General features: G+C 39.7%; 4 protein-coding genes across 9 annotated transcripts in view; 2 read left to right on the top strand and 2 right to left on the bottom strand.

Annotated features, from left to right (window-relative positions):
• Positions 1-4969, top strand: part of LOC106934568 (microtubule-associated protein 4-like) — a 52570-nt gene extending 47601 nt beyond the window's left edge. The window contains exon 14 of the mRNA XM_015014544.1: positions 16-4969. Within this exon, the coding sequence (XP_014870030.1) occupies positions 16-20 (5 nt within the window). The 3' untranslated portion in view covers positions 21-4969. The remainder of the gene's footprint in view (positions 1-15) is intronic.
• A 616-nt stretch (positions 4970-5585) lies between these two features.
• On the top strand, positions 5586-17735 carry ift74 (intraflagellar transport 74). Of its 4 annotated transcripts, XM_015014558.1 has the most exons (21): positions 5586-5652; positions 5757-5847; positions 6071-6204; positions 6591-6726; positions 6903-6951; positions 7616-7714; positions 7815-7875; positions 7988-8047; positions 8141-8202; positions 13600-13738; positions 13828-13890; positions 13959-14102; positions 15049-15089; positions 15220-15299; positions 15420-15473; positions 15813-15910; positions 16001-16127; positions 16205-16368; positions 16446-16571; positions 16672-16732; positions 17529-17735. In XM_015014558.1, exons 3-21 carry the CDS (start codon positions 6076-6078, stop codon positions 17642-17644), a joined length of 1809 nt encoding a protein of 602 aa, XP_014870044.1. In that variant the 5' UTR covers positions 5586-5652; positions 5757-5847; positions 6071-6075; the 3' UTR covers positions 17645-17735. The 4 variants fall into 4 exon arrangements, with proteins under 4 accessions (XP_014870044.1, XP_014870042.1, XP_014870040.1 ...); XM_015014556.1 differs by lacking the exon at positions 5586-5652 and having other exon boundaries at positions 5659-5821; positions 6072-6204; XM_015014554.1 differs by lacking the exon at positions 5586-5652 and having other exon boundaries at positions 5659-5854.
• Positions 8936-13586, bottom strand: LOC106934572 (leucine-rich repeat-containing protein 19). Of its 3 annotated transcripts, XM_015014561.1 has the most exons (8): positions 12700-13586; positions 12242-12312; positions 11987-12073; positions 11189-11436; positions 10995-11106; positions 10445-10532; positions 10137-10343; positions 8936-9945 (listed from the first exon to the last, which is right to left on the bottom strand). In XM_015014561.1, the coding sequence occupies exons 3-8, from the start codon at positions 12062-12064 to the stop codon at positions 9620-9622; spliced, it is 1059 nt and encodes a 352-aa protein (XP_014870047.1). In that variant the 5' UTR covers positions 12065-12073; positions 12242-12312; positions 12700-13586; the 3' UTR covers positions 8936-9619. The 3 variants fall into 3 exon arrangements, with proteins under 3 accessions (XP_014870047.1, XP_014870045.1, XP_014870048.1); XM_015014559.1 differs by having other exon boundaries at positions 11987-12312; XM_015014562.1 differs by lacking the exon at positions 12242-12312.
• Positions 17736-19967: 2232 nt separating the features above from the next.
• Positions 19968-20940, bottom strand: part of zcchc2 (zinc finger, CCHC domain containing 2) — a 15997-nt gene continuing 15024 nt past the window's right edge. Inside the window, exon 14 of the mRNA XM_015014553.1 lies at positions 19968-20722. Within this exon, the coding sequence (XP_014870039.1) occupies positions 20661-20722 (62 nt within the window). The 3' untranslated portion in view covers positions 19968-20660. The remainder of the gene's footprint in view (positions 20723-20940) is intronic.

Genomic DNA, 20940 nt, shown 5'->3' with positions numbered 1-20940 from the left:
ACCCTTCTGCTGCAGATTGAGTCTATCAAGCTCAACTTCCGCGAGAATGCTCGCTCTCGCACGGACCACAGCGCTGACATCACCATCTGGCCAGCCCCCCCAGGACTACGGCAACAGTTCCCGCCCACATGGTTCCTCGTTCTCCCCGCATGGTCAACCAAAGCCACCACCCAGATTCTTGCCTATCGAGTCTCAACTCCCCCTTTCCCCCCTCCTTACTGCACCTACAGGTGGAGGTCCGGGGGGACAGCAGCAGCGTCTCCGTGAAGGGATCCCAACTTTTTCAACCCCATTTAATCTCATGTCCATTATTGGAAAATTAGAATCATCGTGCAGTAGTGCTTCTTTCACATCGTCATGCGTCATTGCCTTCATCATCACCGCCACTTTCATGTATTTACCTGAAGTAACTTTAGACTCTGACTGGTCCTGACCGGTACTTTATGTGAAGGAAAATTCCAGGACGGCAATGATCTCTCTGAGTCTGGCATCTTGGAATCGCTGGCTTTCACGTGGAAACCCGGTGGTGGGACCTTCTAGAAAAACCACCATCATTCCCCCCTGCACTCCCACCAGGGGGCAGCAGCAGTCTCTTCAGTAGTGACCAGAACAATTCGGCTCTCCTATTGGATTCCCATTTTTTTCCTTGTGATTTAAGGAGCCGTTTTTTCCCCTCTGTAGCCACATATGCTCTACTTCTGTAACGTTGTAGTAATTCAGTATCCATTTCATCATGGCTTCCTCTTTCTTGATCATCATGCAACCATATGCAAGCGGACTTAACAAAAAAGAAGGCTTTGAATCATTTTAGCCAATTTAACTCTTTATTCTCTGTGTTTGTGATGAGGTGTTTGATTGAAAAGATTATATATAGAAATGAGCATCTGTGTTCTGTTTGGATCCTCTTTATTTCCTTCTTTCCATCAAGTTCCTTGACAATAGAACTAGGTTGTATTTATTATATCAATGCTATTCATAGAAAAGCAATACCACATGTGTTTTATTTCCTTTTCATCAAGTAGTGCTCAGAAAATCTATGAAACACGCACATGTTCTTGCAAACTAAGACACACAGTGTGAAGGAGATGAAGAATGTCGTAGAACGTTGAGGAAAAGGTTGATAGATGAAATACAAAAGGAATTTCAGAGTCGAGGTTAAATATCAGATACGTGGTCAGTGTTGTGACTGAAGAGGTTTTAAATAATATAATATAGAACGTTTGCTGAAGCCAAGAAGCTTTCACTGAGTCCAGAGGGAGATGAGGGCGATGCAGTTCAGATTGCTTCTGAAACAAAAGGAACCAAGTGTCTCATATGTGCCTCCTGTTTGTCTTACCTTAACAAAAAAAGAACCCCAGTAGATAAGAGTGATGCAGTTTCACGCCTAAAACAGCTTAGAGAGAGAGAGAATATGGTGGCAGATGAAGAGTTGTTCTGTTCTGAGCAGTCTGGTTCTGGTGTTGCCCTGGTTGACTGTTCTATTTTTAGGTTTTTCTGTGCAGGTCAGGTTAGTGTGGTTTTGGGAATTCGCTCAAGATTCAGTTAAATTTAGAAATCATCTACAGTACTCTGTGTTCAGTTCTCTTCTTGTTGGTGTACTGCCATTGGGATATGGTCTTACTTTATTCTCTTCTCTTGTAGCAACCTGTTGCCTCCTGATGCCTTTCTGATGCATGGCTAGAAAGTAGAAACTCAACCCCAAACTCAAAGCTCATGGGTTTTACTCCAGGTGTTGTGTTTGTGCTTGCATAATTTTAAAAATAGAAATTAACAGGAAGTTCTTGTGATGGTTTGGTTTTGAGATTTAATTATGCTGCTCCAACATTGTACATACTGATTACGCAACTTAACTATTGTTGAAAATCTTTTAGCCGAATGATATTTTGGTAGGTTATCAGTGGTCATTTGATTTGTAAAATATGTTTATCAATACTTTTAATATTTTGCTTTGATATATCCAGGATATTATAGGAAATATATATTATTCTGTGTAGCTAATACATACATATCACAATATGTAATTATTACATGGAGCTTGTTAGCAAACAATGCTACATTAGCAATTTTTTCAACATGTTAAGCAAACAATTTTAAGCTTACCATTTTACTTATAGCCAGCTTTTCAAAAACTATTTGTCTTCTAATATTTCCGTATTTTACAGGCTTTACCATGGTAACCTGCTAGCTAACAGCTTCACCTGCCAGCTAGCGACACTTAGCTAATCTAATTTGAGCATGAGTTGACATTTTTTTGCTAGTACACTCTAAAAAATGTCATTGTCAAAATAATTTGGTTCTAAATGTGGTTACTAATTCATGAACTAGAAACCAAACTAGCACTGAGTTCATGAAATAGCACCAAAATGCAACATTTTAAAATGTTGAACCAGCTACTGAATATTTTTTCTGTTCAAGTAAAAGTGCTTTATTATTATAATAAAACTATGTTACTGATTGTTTTGGATTAAATTTAGAATGTAAATTGTCTATGTAATAGACTAAAGTGACATTTTGTTGAATATCATACCTGGAGTCGGTTAAGGGCTCTGCATGGTCACACCGAACTGTCGAAATCAATTCTCAGTGTTGCCGCTGCCGCATGACAGAAATCTAGTCATTTTGTTCTCAGCTTTATGTCATCAGTCTCTTTTTGTCACAACCCCCTTGGCAAACTTTTCACTCCTCTCTTCGAGGAAAACTATCATGTGATTAGTCTTAACTTCGTAGTTGTGTTTACACGGAAAACAACGCTACTCAGCGGTTCGACCATTAAGGGCCCTTAACACTCTTGTTTCTTGCTCCTTTTCATAAGCCCAAAACTAGTCAGCCATTTTTAGATCAGAGCAAATTTACCATCACAATACTGTTTCAGTCTCAGAGATGCCACTGTAGTTTATGAAAACTCTGAGAAAGCCAGAAAATGCTTGAACCTCTTGCAAAAGCAAATCCTCGCTTGAAAAATATTTTACATGTTACTGACTGCGTATAATCTCACTTAAAAATAACAGATCAAGTTCATTTTACTAAGTAGTGTAAAACTAAAGGCAGGTACTCACTGGTACTTAAATTCTAGTTTTATTCTTCTTTTTCACATAGATGTGGGCTCTGGATATCTAATATTCAGAAAAATTCAATTGTCACTGCAATTATTAAATTGCAGTGATAATTGAATTTGAGTTTATTAAAACTCAAATTTATTAAAGACAAATTTAGTTACACCTGCGTAATCCTTTAAAAGAGAATATGTTGTTCAAAATATTTGACAAACCCGCCCTTATCTCTAAACCTGGTAAAAAGTGCATCTCTTTAATCTCTGTGCGACTTCACATGCTTATTTTGGATTAGCTTTTCAGATCCTGAAGTCAAGATAACATCATTCTGTTGTCACAAAGCTTTAATGATCCATCACAAGAGGTATTGTCAAGAATTCAAAGTCACACTTCAGAATCTTTATGTAAAGGAATTTTTTTTTATCAAGTTGATATGTTGCTGTTGCTTTGATGAAACTAAACTGCACCTTAATGCTTTTAATCATATATCAAAGAGGATTAATTGTGATGTAGTGGTAATTCCACATTTTATGAATAGTAACTCGAACATGAATGAGCTTTCGCTTGGTAACAGTAACCTGTTTGTCAGTTTTACCTGATTTCTTCATATCGTTCCCATTATAGTTCCTGTAAGTCTAGTAATAAATTGTACACATTCTGACACACATAAGCAATAGCTTGTAATTTCATACGGAAAAAGTTGTTGTTGCTAAAGGCGTAGCTTTGATCTCACGGCTATTTTCTATCTGAGCTCTTCCACGTGCCTGTCCGTAACTAAAACCCAGCTTTGCTTCTAGCCACAAGTTTCTATTCGCCTCTACTTCTGAGATTGTTCATAGATGCACTGTTATTCGCCCTGAAAACTACGAACAAACAACGTACAGCTGCAGTTATCGGTCCGTAGGCGGGAACCTTGCTTTAATTTCCATGTAGCTTTGCTGGTTTTTATGGGAGGAAGCGTTTTTATCATGACTGTTATGGCTGTTATTCTGAATACTTGTGACAACATGGTAAGCTTTGGCCTGTGTTTTGTTTTGTTTTATTTTTCGAAAGGGGCCACTGAAGTGAAAGAATGTCTGTCGAGATAAATTGTGCTAAAGACGCAACACTTTTGTACATGTATTTATCGTTGTGTTCCTGTAGCCTCGTGGCGGTTTCGCTCTCATGGTTGAAGGGGCTCGAGGTGTGAGGTTTTTTGTTGTTGTTTTTTTTTTGCTGCAGTTTTACAGTTAGCATTGGAGAAGATACCTGTCAACACAAATCTGTATTTGATTTCATTTGAAGTGCTGTAACGGCTTTATACATAAATACTGAAGTGGTATTATAGAACCTAATTAATTACAATATTTTTAACATATTTTCTTGTACTTGTGTGTGCTGCCACAAGAAGCCCAGTCTTAAGAGATGAAAATACTGGAGAGAATAACTCGAAAAGTAAGAATGCAGCGACCCTGCTGGTTTAAGGATAAAGTTAAATGGAACTGGAATTAAAAATTGATGTACATGAGGCTGACAAGTTAAGGGAGACGATACTGGCTAAGAATGGCACTTACAGAACAGCAGCCTGTCTGAGAGAGAGAGCCTAACACACAGTTAGAGCTAGACAACTCACTGTAGCACCTGAAACCTTTCCGAGGAGCGTCGTGGAGCTTCAAATAAACATTTAACACTAGCTAATGAATAACTGCTATACCTGCAGAGCATGCTGAAAACCAACAATGGCTTGTGTTAGGTAGACTTTCTCTCATTTACAGAACTTCCTCGATTTTTTTTTTGTTTGTTTGTTTTTTGTGTGGGATTATGTTTTTCTCAATATTTTGAGTTTTAGTTTTGGTTTTGAAAAAAAAAAGTGTTTATTGTGATTACTTGTTAATTAGTGATGTGATTATTAAGCATAAAATAAATTGGACTAAATTTCATATTTGTGTTAAATTGTATTCTTTGCAGTTGTGGCTCAAAGATGCACAGTGACCAGTTTTTGCTAATGACTACAAAAAAAAAACTTTTAGTTGGAAAAATTCATGACAAAAAGCCTTTTTCACTATATCTTAGCCCTGACACAAATGATCATTTAACTTCATATGAGCACATGTAAAGTTGGGAAAGAGTCCTGCTGAGTCCTAGCACTAGGACAATCTTCTCCTGCCTGCAGATTTCTGTAGCTGCCAGTGCAGAGCTTGCGCAACATCAATAGCAGGTGAGTGTGGGTGCATCTGAATGCACAGTTAGCTGCATCTCTGATAAGTGCTCAAGTATCTCCCAGGGGAAAATATTGAAATTTTAGACCTGCTGTCAGGAAACTTATTAAATCTGAACCCCACTAAGAATCAGGATGACTTCACGTAACAGGAAGAGGAATGCTGTTTCCCTCTTTCCGTTTTAACTTTTTTCCACTACTTCCCTTCCATTCTTTCCCTCACCACATTGTTTGGTGTGTTTTTGCATTACTTCTGTTAGACGCTAGGGGGCAAGCATGTTTTAACTGATATATAAGAAGGAAGAAGACACTCCCATATACTCCCATGTATTACCGCCAGTAGGCGGCGGTAATACATACCTAACGTCAAGGGGAAAAATCAAGAAGAAGACGACGGTTACCGGGGTAACGTCAACATCGCTCGAGCTACTGAATGTTAGCTTCAGTTAGAATGGTGTAGCTTTTCTGCTTTCATTTAACGGGTTCTACATTATTTTTTGACCACACTGCAACAGTCGGAGACCGGAGCAGCTTCAGTAACCAAAGGAAATTGTCAAAGGAAACTAATTAAAGGGTCGGAACTGAGATACATTTTCCGAGGCTAAAGGTAAACTGGTAATGTTAAGCAGTAGTTTGAGGCTGAACTAAAAGTCATTTTGACATGAATATTCGCAGGATTAGAAAAATGTTTAGATTACAGGAGCAAAGAGCTTCAAGACAAGCGAGGACGTTAAAAGGATAACTGCTCCTCTGGTCTAAAAACGTAACAGTAATATCGATGTGACTGTTCTCTTGTTATCAGTTATCCATCCCTTTGTTTCAGGCATCATGGCGAGCCAGAGACCACCTTCCGGCATTGCGAGGCCGATGAGTCGGAGTGGATCTGCGGTTTCTGGTGCCGGGAGACCCCCGACAGCAGTGCGACCTCCTCCCACCGCTATACGTGTACCAACCGGGGTAAAAGCTCCGCGGCATCCCGGAGTCTTAGTTCTCATTGCTTAACAGCAAGCCAGACATGACGACTAAACTTTCACACTTCTACAGTGCAATACAAACCTTCAGTAAGCCCGAACCACCGAGGGAACATGTTGAATAACTAACATAAAGACTCAGATTCCTATGTGACGATATGAATTTTTTTGTCATTAGCTTAAGAAAAAGCAATACTCTTCATCAGTTAAATAAAGGCTTGAATGGATATAATATGAGTTCTAAAAATATATCGAATTCATGACCTGCTGTACTTGTATAAAAATAAGAAAATGCCAAACAGGAAAGATACGAATGCTGTCCTTATGCTGGGTTTTTAATCAAAGAGTCATTCGTTTAGTGATGTTTTCCAGATGGTTCCAACTACCAGTGGGCACCCAGGTATGAGAGGGGCCATCCCTTCTCCTGGAGTCCTGTCAGCAACCATTAAAGTGGCTGACAGGCCCGTCACCCAGCAGGGCCTCAGTGGGATGAAGACAGGAATGAAAGGTATAGTTAAAGTGCCACCAGGCTTGTCTTTGTCTCTAAATAAACTGCTGTTTGTGGACGGGTTCCTTTTTTATGACCAAAAGTAACAAAGTCACCAAGACGTTACCTCTCTCTCCCTCTTTCTCTCTTTTCTGTCACTTTGTCAACTTTGTCCCTCCTGGCTTCCCTTTCTGAAGGGCCTCAGAGACAGATTCTGGATAAATCCTACTACCTGGGTCTCCTCAGGTAACATGATAGCCAGCAGATTGTGGCCACATTTACCAACACAATCATTTCTTCTAATAAGCTGTTAAAGTGTGAATTTTTACTTTTAGTTTATGTAGGGAACAATATTGTTAGGAAAATAAAATGAAGCAAATTCACATGTAAAATAAAAAAGAAAAAAAAACTTGTGTGTTAGCTAAAGCAGCATTACATCTCATCCCTTCAACCTTTTCACATTTTCTAACATTACAACCACTGTCTTTATTTAATTTCATTGGTATCTCATTCAGAAGACAAACAAAAATATTAATATCCTTATAGATTTAAAATTATCTTTTAACTCCACCAAGTGTATCCGATCACCCATCTTTAAAATGTCCGACCTGCCGATTCCAATTTTGGCTGATACCATTTTTATTTATTTTTTGTTTGTTTGTTTTTTTGTGATCTGAAAAGTTGCTTAGTTTAGTGACAGTCATTCAGACCTGGTGGGTCTGTCAGTCAGCTCTCTCTCTCTCTCAGCAGAGCAAAAAGAGACAAAATATGGAGAATATGAAGGGGTGTGAATAATTTTGCAAGGCACTGTGCTGTGTTACTGCAGAATATTTCAGAAATCTTTCCATATTTCAACTTTTAGGCGACACTATGACGTGAAAGTGAATGTTTCTCTTGTTTTCACCATTAGGAGTAAAATCAACGAGCTGACCACAGAGACCAGCAAACTGCACAAAGAGATAGAGAACTTCAACCAGGAGAACTCCGTCTATGTTTCCTATGAGAAAAGGTCTGTGATGGATTTATCCACTATTATAAAGATGCAATCAGCGAGTTTGAGATCAAATCCATTCGTATTATAAACCTTTTTCTGTTTGTGTGTGTTGCAGGGCAGAGAGTCTGGCTGCAGAGATTAAGGACCTGCAGGGCCAGCTTGCTGACTACAACATGGTAAACAGGAAGCACCTGTCTGCTGTCACCAAGACTGTAGCATCAGTCTTGGAGATGATCTGGGAGTTTTTTTTATTATTATTATTCTTATTTACATCAAATCTGTTTTCAGCTGGTGGACAAGCTAAACACCAACACAGAGATGGAGGAGATGATCAATGACTACAACAGGGTGAGCATGACCTGGTATTGGTTAGAAAAGTTGCCCGAGGACACATTCAGCATTGTTCCTCATTGCTTCCCGTTTTACTTTGTGTTTTCCCAGCTGAAAGCGCAGAACGACATTGAGGCACGAAGCATCGACAGCATCTTCACAGAGAGAAGAGAGTATGGATCATTCAGCTCATTTCACTATGTTTAAGCAGGCAGAGGTGTAACACAGGAACTGACTGAGGTCCTTCAAGGCAATGGCTTGCCAACAAAATATCACAGTAACCACGCAGGTTCATATTCACCATATCAAAATAGGGAAACCTAAACTTTTTCATCAAATATTCAGAATCAGGTCAGCATAAAATTGTTGGGCACACTTGAAGGAACAAAAGGCACATCCAAGCCTGTTTTTCATTTCCATCTTTTAACTTTTGTCTTTGATAGTGACAGCTGAAATCTGTCCTTAATGGAGTCAATTTGTGCCTGAATTTTGTCCCTGAATCAGAGTTTTATACTAAAACTCTGAACATAATATTACTCCTGGTAGTTAGATGATTTAATGAATTGCAGGAGTGGACAATCCATAGCACTGTTTAAATCATCTCAAGCCACTTTCAAGACATACAGGTCAAATTCAGATCACATCACATAGAAATATATATATAAAAATAAACATAATTCATGCAATTCCAATTACATACACACATTCATATTTGGATACATGAAGTCTTATTCAGTCATAACTAATAGAATACAGATTAAGATTAAGAAAACCCATCTGATTTCTTCAAAGCAAATGTGCTGACGGTGGGTAGGAAATAGTTTTAATGCATAAAATAAATGTTTTATGAATTAAAGTCATTATACACAAGTCTTACATTTTGTCATGGCAGTGTTACTTAATTTCATATGTAGTTTTTATTTTCCTGTTACTGGAGGCAATTGAGGCTACCACTAACTATCTGCTAATATACCCTTGCTACCAAGCACTAGCATTTCAGTGTCAGTCATATATAAGTGTAAATTTATAATCACTTGGATGGATGATGTTAGTTTTTGCCATTGGCTCACTTCTGTTGCTAACTCACATGTGTGTCAATGCATTTTGTGCCAAAGAAATGTTGAAGCTTGGCACTCAGGGGGTTAAGGCTGTAGAGAGCCATAAGCAGTGTGAGAAGCACAAAGCTGCTCCCAAGAACCACAAACAAACCTCAGAAATTTCATCATTTTTGCTACATTTGATTGTAATGCACCAGGATCCCCCAAGCATCTGCAATATTTCTAGTTTTTTTGGTCTTAAATATTATTCAGTGTTGCATTAAAAAGGTCTTAAAAAGTCTTTAATTTGATTTGCCAAAACCTGCAGATACCCTGTTCTTAACATGATTACACTGCTCATTTAATCAGACACGATGACACGGAGAAGGATCAGTTAACCTCAAACACTAATTCTTCACAGTACATAGAAGCTAAACAACAAACTTAGTTTACATAAGCTAGTTCTTTAGTTTATTAAACAACTACATTTACAGATCTAAAATTTATAGATTCAGTCTAATTTGATACCAGCCCCTCAATGAGATTCTGTTCCTCATTGTATCTCTTCCTCTGAATCCTCCGTCCTCTTGATGTATGGATCCTCAAAATATCCATCCTCCTCGTCTTGTTCCTGTATCCGATGACTCAGTTCCTCAAAAGTGAACGTCTGCTGGCTCTCGCACCCTCCTGTCTCACTTGGCATGGTGTCCTGGCCCTCTTCTTCATCGTTTTCAACCAGTCTCCGATGTCTGTAGTTGTGGAAGCTTTTGTACCAGGAAGGTCCTTTGATGGCAGTGAGGATGAGTATGCAGGTGGTCAGGCCCAAGGCGGCAATGCAGGCTGTGAACTTCCATGTGTGTCCAAGTAAAGGTTTCTGACCTGGTTGCAGAGTGGAGAGAAAGAAAATAAAACTGTCAGTTTACCTAGTTGTTTTTTAGAGACTTAGGAAATGTTGTGATCCAACTAAGGTAGGGTTCCGGATCAATATGACTGTTAGGAACTTTTGGGTGCCATGTCAAAGGGAAGAATGACTTGCATAGAAGAACAGTGCATCATAGAGTATGTCTTACGTTTGCTGACAGTACAATTATGACTTGTTGAAGTGGTTGTTGGCGTATTGTTGATTTCTTTAAATTGTTGAGAGGTGACTGGTGGTGTTGGAGATTTATGGTCCGTATGCGCAATGACTGGTGATGATGTAGAACAAAGATTTATAGAATCCAGGAGATTTCTTCCTTTCTGCTCTGCTGGAGATGCACAGTTGACGTTTGGGCCCCCTAAAGACCAAGACATGGATAGAGTCATGCATGTTTTACTTAGATTTCTCAGCAACAGCTACTGAGAGGCTCTGTGTGTTTTTGCAAAGGAAGCTTGGTACCAAAAGAGATATTTGCTTCTTTCATCCTTCCAATGGTGTCAAGCAGAGAACAGGAACAGTTCCAGGGGTTTTCTTGTAGATTCAGGATCTGATGACAACACCCATGTTAAGGTTGGTAGATGCCAGGAAACACTTTATCAAATTTGAATCAGTTTAGCTTACTTAAGATAAACAATTCAAGTTGTTGCCATCCATTAACATCAGTGGAAAGCAGTAATTGGACTGACACCTTGGGAAGGTGTATACCTCTAGTGCCTGAGTCTTCCATTATAATGTGACAGTGACTAATGTTGGTAATGTCTGTTACACACTTCTGTAACCATCTGTGGCCAAGAATCATATTTATCACCAAAACCTGCCTGCATGTGGAATAAATCCCAAACACATGAGGCCATTCTTTCAGAATTCTTGAGGATATTTAGTAAATCTGGACAGGTTAGGCAGCTTGCTGACTACAACATGGTAAACAGGAAGTACCTGGCTGCTGTCATCAAGACTGTAGCGTCAGTCTTGGTGATGGGAAGGTGTATACCTCTAGTGCAAAGCTTACCTTTAGACTTTTTAAGTTGATGAATGTCTTGTCACAGAGATCCGTCAACTTGTTGTTGGAAAGGTCCAGCTTTTCTAGAACATCCAGTCTAGAGAAAGCCTCAGGATCCAGACTGGAAACCAAGAATCATCAATTGATTGGAATTTGTTGTAGAACTGGACACCATGCCCACTGCATTTAGCTTTCTTAGTTACCTGCTGATGTTGTTTCTGCTTAGAGATAGGACTCTCAGGTGTGATAGCCCAGAGAAGAATTTGGCCGGCACAGTAGTGACAAGGTTCTCACCTAAATACAGTTCAACTAGCATTGTATAAGTAGCCAGGGCTTGTTGGTCTGTCTCATTCAAAGTGATCTGGTTGCCTTTGATCACCAGAATGGAAACATTTGACTTGTCATTTGGAGGGATGACTTGTAGAAGCTTATTTGTCATTTTTTTGACCAGCTGAAGGATGGACAATAATTAGAGAACCATAATCAGGAGAAAATGAAACATTGACATCAAATATATTGGAGACCTGTCTATACTGGAACATTTTTTTTTCTAAAACATGAACGATTTTAACAGTGTGCGCCCCGCATCAACACGGAATCTACTTTTTTCTTTTAAACAGGTTCCAGAGTGAAAACTTTGTCCTCGTGTAGCACCTGTTTTGTGAAAACACCAACTTATTAGCCGACCTCTAACCCGACCTATAACGCCTAATTCGAGATACGTGTCAGTCTCAACTTTGTCATCACTCCACTTGGCGCTTTGCTGTTCGCCATTCTTGTTTTCTTGTAGTGTTTACTGCTGACCTTGTGTGGAGGTCATATGTGCGTGCTTGTTCCATTCTCTCCTGGGGCGCGATTTGACGGCTGTGTATGTGGCGACTGTTCCTGTATGGATGAAAATGTTTGTGGAAACACTCCTGTGTGGATGCGAGTGTTTTTGAAACGACAACCTGTTTTAGAAAAAGCGTTCCCATACAGACAGGCCCTAAAACTTTTCATACCGGTGCATCGCTTGCTTCTTCGAATTCAGCCACTGCAGAAAGGCACAGAAGGAGAAGAAGCTGCCAACATCCGTCCATTGTTTTACTCTGGAGAGAATAAAAACCAAGATTCATAGAGGAAATCATACTTTACTGAAGTAGAAAATAATTATGCAGTCATTCTAATGGAGAAAGACAAAATATTCACCAAACAAATCTAGCTACAGAAAACTAAATATTTACTCATAAATATTTAATCACCCAGGAAGCCATTACCTAGTACTTGTTGGAACACCTTTGTTGTCGAGCTCAGCAGCAGAATGTTTCTTGCAGGGCTTTGCAGTCTCCTAAAGTGGGATTTTGGTCCTCATATGAGTACAGAAAGTCATTTTTACTAGCTTAAAGCTTCATCATCAGATTTCTCTTCTTTAACTGCTCCTCTGTTGCCTTGGCGCAATGCTAAGGATTCTGCTTTCCGTATAGCATAGAAACTAAATCCAAAAATGCTGAATCCACAAAACGCATCTGCGCAACAACGGCCTGGACTTGTGGCTAATAGTGTCTTGCACAAGGATATGACAGGCTCATAAAGATCAGCTGACACACAGGACCAGAAGTTGCTTGGAAATGAACATTAATGCAACACAGAAAAGCTGATATAAGCTGTTTATTTAACCGAACACACACTCTGAGAGTCTTTAGCTGTACTAGTACATACTTAAAAAGACACTTACCTGGGTTTCAGCATGCACACATTCAAACTCCTTCACCTGTTGTCCATAAGCAGCCAGCACACCCAGTGACCCTTGCTCCCTGTGTAACTTAGATTGTGCTACACTCTGTTCCTGCTAGCGAATCAATCAAGTCAGTCCTCCTAACTGGACTTCCTCATTGGTTTACTTCCTCAGTTGAGGCTGAACATGCGCTGAGGAGAGATTGTAGTTATATTGGGAATCCTCAAGGATTATTGATATGGAATCGATCAGAAATGTACGGCTTCCTGACCACAATTTGATAATGATACTAATGTGGTTCACCAGCCCAAGTAGCTAATTCAGAGACGCCTTAAAAAAAAGAACTAAACATAGGGTGAAAAAAACCTCAAATATCCAGTGGTCAGTACTTTTTTTCCCACTCATAAGCACACATTTATTAAACCTGGCTAAATAAAACAAGAGTTTCTGAAGAAAGATTGAGCCATCTCCTGTTTTAGTTTCGGAGAAAACATGCAAAACCACTTTCAAGAAATCAGACCGCTTTCTTTGTTTCAGTGATTCTGTTTTGATTTGTATATTCTTGTAAAAATATAGCAAGTACACCCTCTTTCTACTCTTTCTTTTCTGAGGTTTTCCATTCTGACACATCAGATTCTACAGCCATCCCCACTCTTTATCCAGTATCTCCTGTAGCACCAGTTATCTCTGTATGATTTCATCTGCCTGATATTGTTATGGAGACCTTTGGCCAACTCCTCTTTTGGAATCCCACCACAATATTTCCCTTTATTATCTGTAACTTCTAGAACTAAATTCTCTATGACTGATCTGCATCGCTGATGTCCTCCTTTAACTTTGTCATGCCTAAATAATTCCAGAGATATCCCTGATGGTGATATGTTCTTGTTTGACCTGCAGGAGAGAAGAAGTCATCCGGGCGATCGAGGAGGAGATCAGAAGGGAGAGGCAGGTGGCTGAGGAAGTCGTCCAGGCAATGCCTTCAGCAAAGCGGGACAAATATTTCTCCATGACAACAGCCAATGAAGAACTGCTGCAGGTATGTCTATAAAAAAAAACAAAACAATAAAAACTCCCCAGAAATGATCTATGATTACCTTGCCTCTATGTTTTTGGTTTCTTTTGCAGGAGCTTGCGGTGCTGCAGGAGGAGCTGGACGTTCTGGTAACCAGGAAGGAAGACTATGAAGCGGTGAGTTTAGGCCAAAAGAACGTAGCACTGAATCAGGTCCAGGTCCATCATGTATCTTCCCTCTGTAGGAGCTGTCCCACTCACAGATAAAACAGGAAATGGTTCGACTTCACGAGACACTGGCATCGCTGGAGGGGAAACGCAACGCAATGGAGGACGAGCACAAGAGCCTGGGCTCCCCCCAGGAGGAGAGGGAGAAGCTGCTGAAGCAGGTGGAGCCTCTTTGGGACGATACGTTTAGGGTTACAGGGCGAGTTCTGGTTTGGTCTCATCTGACCAAACCAGAACTCTTTTCTACTGCTGAAGCAAATCAGTGATCTTTCTTCTCTGTTGCTTCGTTCCCATTAACCTTAAAATTACACAATTTGGCATTTGGAAAATAAATTTGCTCAATGGAAACACTGCAGCTTCGAAAAAACTAATCTGTCGATATGGAGATTTTGCTTTTTTGAACGAGGTGGTTTTTCAGCTGTATCAAAATTATTCCTGTATTTTGCAAAACTGCAATGGAAACACTTTTTTCGCATCACTTCCACTTCCTGTCATGTGGTCAATAACAGGATGTTACTACTGGCGGAAAAGACGAAAACAAGAGGAAGTGAATGGAGGATGACAGCTCGCCATTTTTTTATTGTTTATTCATGTGGACTTATTTAATGGAAACACTAACTGTGAAATTGTGTTTCAACTTTAGTGGAATATCAACAAAGTTTTATGCACATTTACAAAGAGAACGTAGCTTGTGAGAAGATATGCTTCTAAAACCTGCAGCTTTTGTTCCAAACTCAAAGCAGTCTGCTAAAACCTTTTATCCAGAAACAACAAACACACAGGAAACATGGAGAGAGCAGAATATTAACAATATGCTGACATCATCCTCACTGCTTGGAGAAACGTTCAAACTGGTCTGGCTTGAAAATGAGAGAAACATTTCACATTGCCAGGGATTAAAATGGACATCTACAAGCGGAAACAGCACCTCCTGCAGGCCAAATAGGGAGTACATCAACAAATGTTGAAAAATATATGCATTTGTTAAATTAAAAATATGATTTTGATATTAAATTGACCAATCATTTGAAAAATGTGGAAGTAGACTGATTTTGTTGAATCCAAACTAGTTTGATTAATTTTTGTCTGTTTTTTTCTTCTTTTCAGGTGAAGGAGGACAACCAGGAAATAGCCAGCATGGAGAGACAGTGTGTATTCACACTTTGTTAATTTAAAAGCTTAGAGCCAGCTCGATATAATTGTGTGTGTGTGTGTGAGTGTGTGTGTGTGTGTGTGTGTGTGTGTGTGTGTGTGTGTGTGTGTGTGTCTGTGTCTCAGGCTTACTGAGATCAGAGACAGGAAGAGACAAATTTCAGAGGACATCCGGAACCTGGACCAGGACTCAGAGGCAGCTCAGGGTAATGCTGGTGCATGATGCTCTAAGCTCGTTGTGTGTCTTGGACCATTCTTATTGTTTTTTTTATTTTTTTTTATTAAATGTATAAATGGAAATGATTAGTCTTTTTTTCTGTCATCAGGCGAGTGCCAACAGAAGTACAAGGAGCTGAAGAGGAAGGAGGAGGAAATAGACAGTGAGTTCCAGTCAGAGAGAGAAAGACAGACGGTGACAAATCCATCATGATCGACATGTGGCCTTTTTTAGCATTTTTATAACAACTGATGGCAACACTGTGCTATAAAAATATACTATAGACATATAGTATAATGTGTCTATAATTCTGTTAGTATAATTCTATTTTATACTATAGAATTATAGTATAATTCTATAGTATAAAATTATACTATAGATATAATACTGTCCCTTTAAAAGCTACATCTTGTTGATTGTTTTATAAAAGCTTTTAAAGGGTAAAACATGAAGGGGTGAATACTTTTTCCAGACACTGTGTTCCAATCGATGACTGTTTCAGGGTTCCTGGACTCGTTTGAGGAGTCCAGAGCCGAGGAGCAGGAGAAACTGACCAGGAGCCAGGAGGACATTGTCTCTCTGCTGGAGCACTGCAGCAGGGTGAGAGAGAGACAGATGATGATGATGATGATGATGAGGCCTGATGAGGAGGAGGATGATTTAAACTGGAGATGTGCTCTGTGTGTCCAGAACATGTTGCGGCTGCGCCACGTCGACACGGTGACCGCCAGCGAGCTGAAGAACATGCAGGAAGTGCTGGTCAGCAAGGAGACGGAGGTGGTCCAATCAGAGAGCACCGCCAGAGGCCTGACCACAGGTCCTTAACTCAGACGCTCCCAAACCCAGAGGAAAGTAAAATATTTTATCTGCTGACCTGGCGCTGTCCTCCTGCAGAGTCCCACCGGCTGCAGCAGGACCTGGAGAAGGTTCAGCAGCTGGAGGGGAAGATCAGCGCTGAGCTCAGCACCCTGAAGGAGCAGGTCAGCACCATGGAGACGGAGCTGCTCACCTACAGAGACCTGGACGCCCTGAGACGGAGTGCTGATGACAAGAGGAAGGTAGGACCCGCCTCTCCTGGGACACAGCAGCACCTCCTCACCAAACACTGAGCGCCTGCTTTGTTCTGCTGCTTCAGAGGCTCCAGGAGGAGCGGCTGACCCTGAGTCAGCGCAGAGACTCCTTCCTCCAGCTGCTGGAGGAGATGAGCCTGAAACATGAAGCCCTCAAGACCAAGCTGCAGGAGAACGAGACGCACGCTCAGGTTAGAGCGGCAACACGTCCAACCGAACGCTCTCAGCACATTTGTTTCTTTCAGGAACTCAGCGGTGTGTGTTTGTGTGTGTGTGTCTTTGGTGTCTCAGCTGACCAACCTGGAGAGGAAATGGCAGCACTTGGAGCAGAACAACTTTGTGATGAAAGAGTGTATCCTTCACAGATCGCACCAAACAGTTCAAGTTAAAATGCTGTTTCCACTAATGACTTAATAGCAAAATGTTAGCATTTTTGCTAGCTTTGAAAATATTTGGCACTTAGCCTCCCCTAAATGTATTTTTTAAACGACTAACTTATTAGTCTATACAGCAGCATATTAGTAATTGATTACAATTTATTAATTAATCATATAAAAATGTCACATTATGCAGATTTTTCATTTAGCCTCTTTTTTTTGAACATATAGTCTACTCTAGTTAAATAATTTAACAATTTTTTCAATCATCAATTCATCATGATTAATCTTTCAGTTCTGCTTGGTTGTTTTATAAACTTTCAGCTGAATAAAGTTTGACATCTCTGAAATTTTCTTTGACTGTCACAAATTCAAGTAGTTAGATGTTTATAAAATGCGTGAATTATATTAACATTAAATTGGTGCCCAAGAGTTGGAGTCTTTCAAGGATAGCTATAATTAATGGTAGCATTAGCATTAGCTTCCGTTAAATACCATTGCTAATGCTATTGGTAGCATTAGCAAAACTTGGTATTTCAGCACAACTAACTTTTTATCTGTGTTCACTACTGAATACCAAGCACCTTCATGTCTCTTCAAATACACTTCAAAATATGTATAAAAGTAAAAATTAGCAGTATGAACTATAATTGTGGCCATTTGAGATTATTTCTAAGGAATCTTAGAAATAAAGGAATCAGGAATCACAACAATTTAATTATGGTAAGTAGGAATGTTGCCTTACTGAACTTTCTTTAACTTTTCTTTCAGTCATCGCTTCCAAAACTCAGGAGAGCGACTACGAGTCAGTTGCTAAGGTCGTCTACCAGCAGGTGGCAGACTACAACAAGAGCCTCATAGAGGCGTTACAGAACAACAGGAACTGACCTATATTCTCATTAACTTTGTGTTCAGTATCAGGTTAGCAATACAGTTAAAGTGGAAACTTCTAGTTAAGGTTAGCTTTCTGGGAGCATTTAAATTGTTAATGTCACTTCTGATTGGTCAGATTCTTTTCCCAAATCAGTAGAAGCTTCACTTATAAAGCCAGACTCGTGTCATGCATTGGACTAAGATGATGTGATGCTTGACAGAATATTTTCTAGAAATTTACATTCATAAGTTGATTTCTGGTGAAACTTGAATAGAAATATAAACTTGTTTATATCAATCAAAACACAGCCACTGTTGCAACAATAAAGTCAAAGTAACTCAGAACAATTTCCTTTTTTTTGTTGCATTTATTGCTTATAATTAAAGAAAAAGAAAAGATCAACGATTTGCATAAAATCCAAATTCCACTCTAGAAATATATTTTTGACCTTTCCAAAGTACAGTAAACAGAACGGCTGAGGGTGGCAGCAGAGGGACAGTACGGCATTGCTCAAACGGGCCGTTTAGAGCGACGCGTCCTCAGTATGTACACCGGACTTCCTTCTTGATCCACACCGGCAGTCTGAGCGCTTCTGATCTGGAGCTCAACACGACCTTCAGATGGGAGGAAGGACGTTTGATCTGAATTGCTGGAGACAGATCAGCAGCAGATGGGGGACGAGTTTCTGGATCGGAGAGCAGTTTTCCACCACTGGAATCTCCCAGCAGTCACATTCAGGAATAACAGGCGTGAATGCATAGATCAGTTGCAGTGACAGTAGGCTGACAAATACACACACACACGCACACACAAATAAAAAAAATCAAATAAAAGCAGCACGTTGACGAAGCCCTGAAAACAAGGTGGCTGTAGGACTGAACACTTCCTGAGCCCTGACCTGTCCAGGTTTAGAATCACTACGCCGAACAACGAACACAAGCAGGAAAAGGTTTGAATCGACACTCATGAAGAAATTTCTCACAGCTCTGCAGCTCTTAGTAGCCACTTAGTTTAAAGTCAAACACATGACAAATTGAGGGTTTTTTTTAAAATGGGAAAGCTAAGTTAATTCTAGAGATGCACCAATCTACGACAGATTTCCCAAGCTAGGAAATAAAAACAGGAGCAGCAGCTCATCATAACAAGAAACATTCACGCTCATCTAATCGAGATGTGAAACTGTAAACATAAATTTTTCTCTTTTTTAAAGGAGATATGATTTTTTTAAGGATAAATCCCCACTATGGGATGAAGCTACATGTTTCATGTAATAAGATGTTATACGAATGTTGTTTTAAATTAGGTTTGACCAAAAACATTTAAACAAAATCAAACTCGATTGTAACTCTTGCTTTCAACCACGTCTGGACTGAAGTAAATCTCTATAAGGAGAAATTCATTTAAACGACATTGAACTCCACTATTGAGAAATTTACTAGTTTCAACAGACACAACTTTTGTATTTCAAACGGCTACTATGCATTTTATGTAGTTATAAAAAGTAATTTTAGTGAGATATAATACTTAATGTCCAATTAAGAAATTAAAGTTTTAACAACAAATTTTCCCTTTGGGAGAAGTTCATTTTGTTCTTCCCATCAGTCAGTCTTCTTGGTGCATCTCCAGTAATCTGCTTCCACTTTGGGGCTCCACGCTCTAACACTGCCTAACACTTTCAAAAAAATAAGAATAAAAACATTAAAAGATGCCACTGCTTCAAATCAAAGAGGGCTTTGAAGAACTTTCAAGTTTATCAACAAATATGTAATCAAGTGTCAGTTAACAAGACCGGTATACATATGAAAAAAAAAAAATAATAATAATAAAGTACAAGAAGTTAAGATTAGATTCCATCCTGGGACTAAAGAGTCTGGTGTTCCCTCTCAGTGTGCTAGTTTGATCAGAAGGCTTCATCCTCTTCTTCATATTATAAGTATTTAAAAAACAAACCCCCCCCCCAAAAAAAACAACACATGCCTCGCCCAGCATGTGGGCGTTTCATCAGGAGGCGAGTTCTCCGTTCTGTCGGTACATTCAGCTCCTCGGATCGCGCGGCTGCTTCTCGTCTTCCAGTGAAGTCGTCATGCTGTGAGGATTCTGACAGAAATCTTGTCCAGAGGTAAAACGTCTGTAATAAACTGCCACTGTTCTCACAGATGAAACACCTGCCGGGGTTTGACACGGAAAAGTTCTGTCGGATTTCCAATTTTTATCTCTACCTGACACCTCCAGCCTTAAACGTTATAAACATAATGTCGGGCAGCAGGTTTCATTTTGTTTGATTTAAAACAGATGTCTCCTATCTAAAATATTAACTATATATATGCTTAAAAAAAAAAAAAGGAATACTTTTGTACACTCTAATAAAGCAAAAACTGATCATCTCATGTGGATTTGGGGTCAAAAGAAAAGAAAATCCCAACATGAACTCTTGTGGTGCTCCTGCAGTGCGCTTGCGTCAAACAAGATTCCCCGGTTTGAACGGTCAGAGGCCGGCCGTCCGCACAGCAACCACAAAACCAGCAAAACCCTCAAATATACACAGATTCCTGTCTGAAGATGTACATTCACAACTGTGCAGAGAACCTACAGGTACAACTCCTCCTGCTTACCGATTATTGATCTTAGAAACCCGCTGTACAGTTCTTCCAAACAAAATCAGAGATGAACAAAACCACGAGAATAAAGTATAAATAGACTCCTTAAGAAATAAGTGGATCAGAACATTTAAGCTGAGACTCAAGTCTTCATTTTTGAGTTAAAAAAAAAATCTTCCTAGAAAGTAATAATAATTTATTTTCCAACCCTCAGTGCAAAAATGTCCAAAAGAAACTGAAAGGGAAGAGAGTGGGAGTCACATGACTGTAGGTGAGTCGTCCCCATGGTAACCAGGTGTTTGTGAGGCACTGTGCTGAGGCTCTGTCTGCTGAGCCCAGGCAGCTCTCTGCCCTACAGAGGAACGCTTCACTGCTGCCGTACCTGTCGTAGTCATGACGACAGGAGGAACTCGTCATCATCGTCCTTCGTCTTCAGTCGGCATTGTCAAGTGCTTCTGAAATGCTGGATGCTGCAAACTTTACCCTGAAGCCTCCTGCAGGGCGCGTGCACACACACACACACACACACACACACACACACACACACAGGAGAAATGTAAAAGTTTTGACACACATGTATAGAGCTAAACTGGGACCATAAAGTCCACTGACAAAAAATATATTTTGAAACTGAAAAAAAAAAAAAAAAAAAAAAAAATTCAATTAAAAAAAAAAACTTTAACCCAATTTAAACATTTTTGTACAAATATTT

The sequence above is a fragment of the Poecilia latipinna genome, unplaced genomic scaffold (genome assembly GCF_001443285.1).
Source record: "Poecilia latipinna isolate Pla-1442-1.1 unplaced genomic scaffold, P_latipinna-1.0 Scaffold1827, whole genome shotgun sequence".
NCBI classification, from domain to species: domain Eukaryota; kingdom Metazoa; phylum Chordata; class Actinopteri; order Cyprinodontiformes; family Poeciliidae; genus Poecilia; species Poecilia latipinna.
The sequence above is the reverse complement of the archived record's forward strand: the minus strand, read 5'-3'. Positions and strand labels throughout refer to the sequence as shown.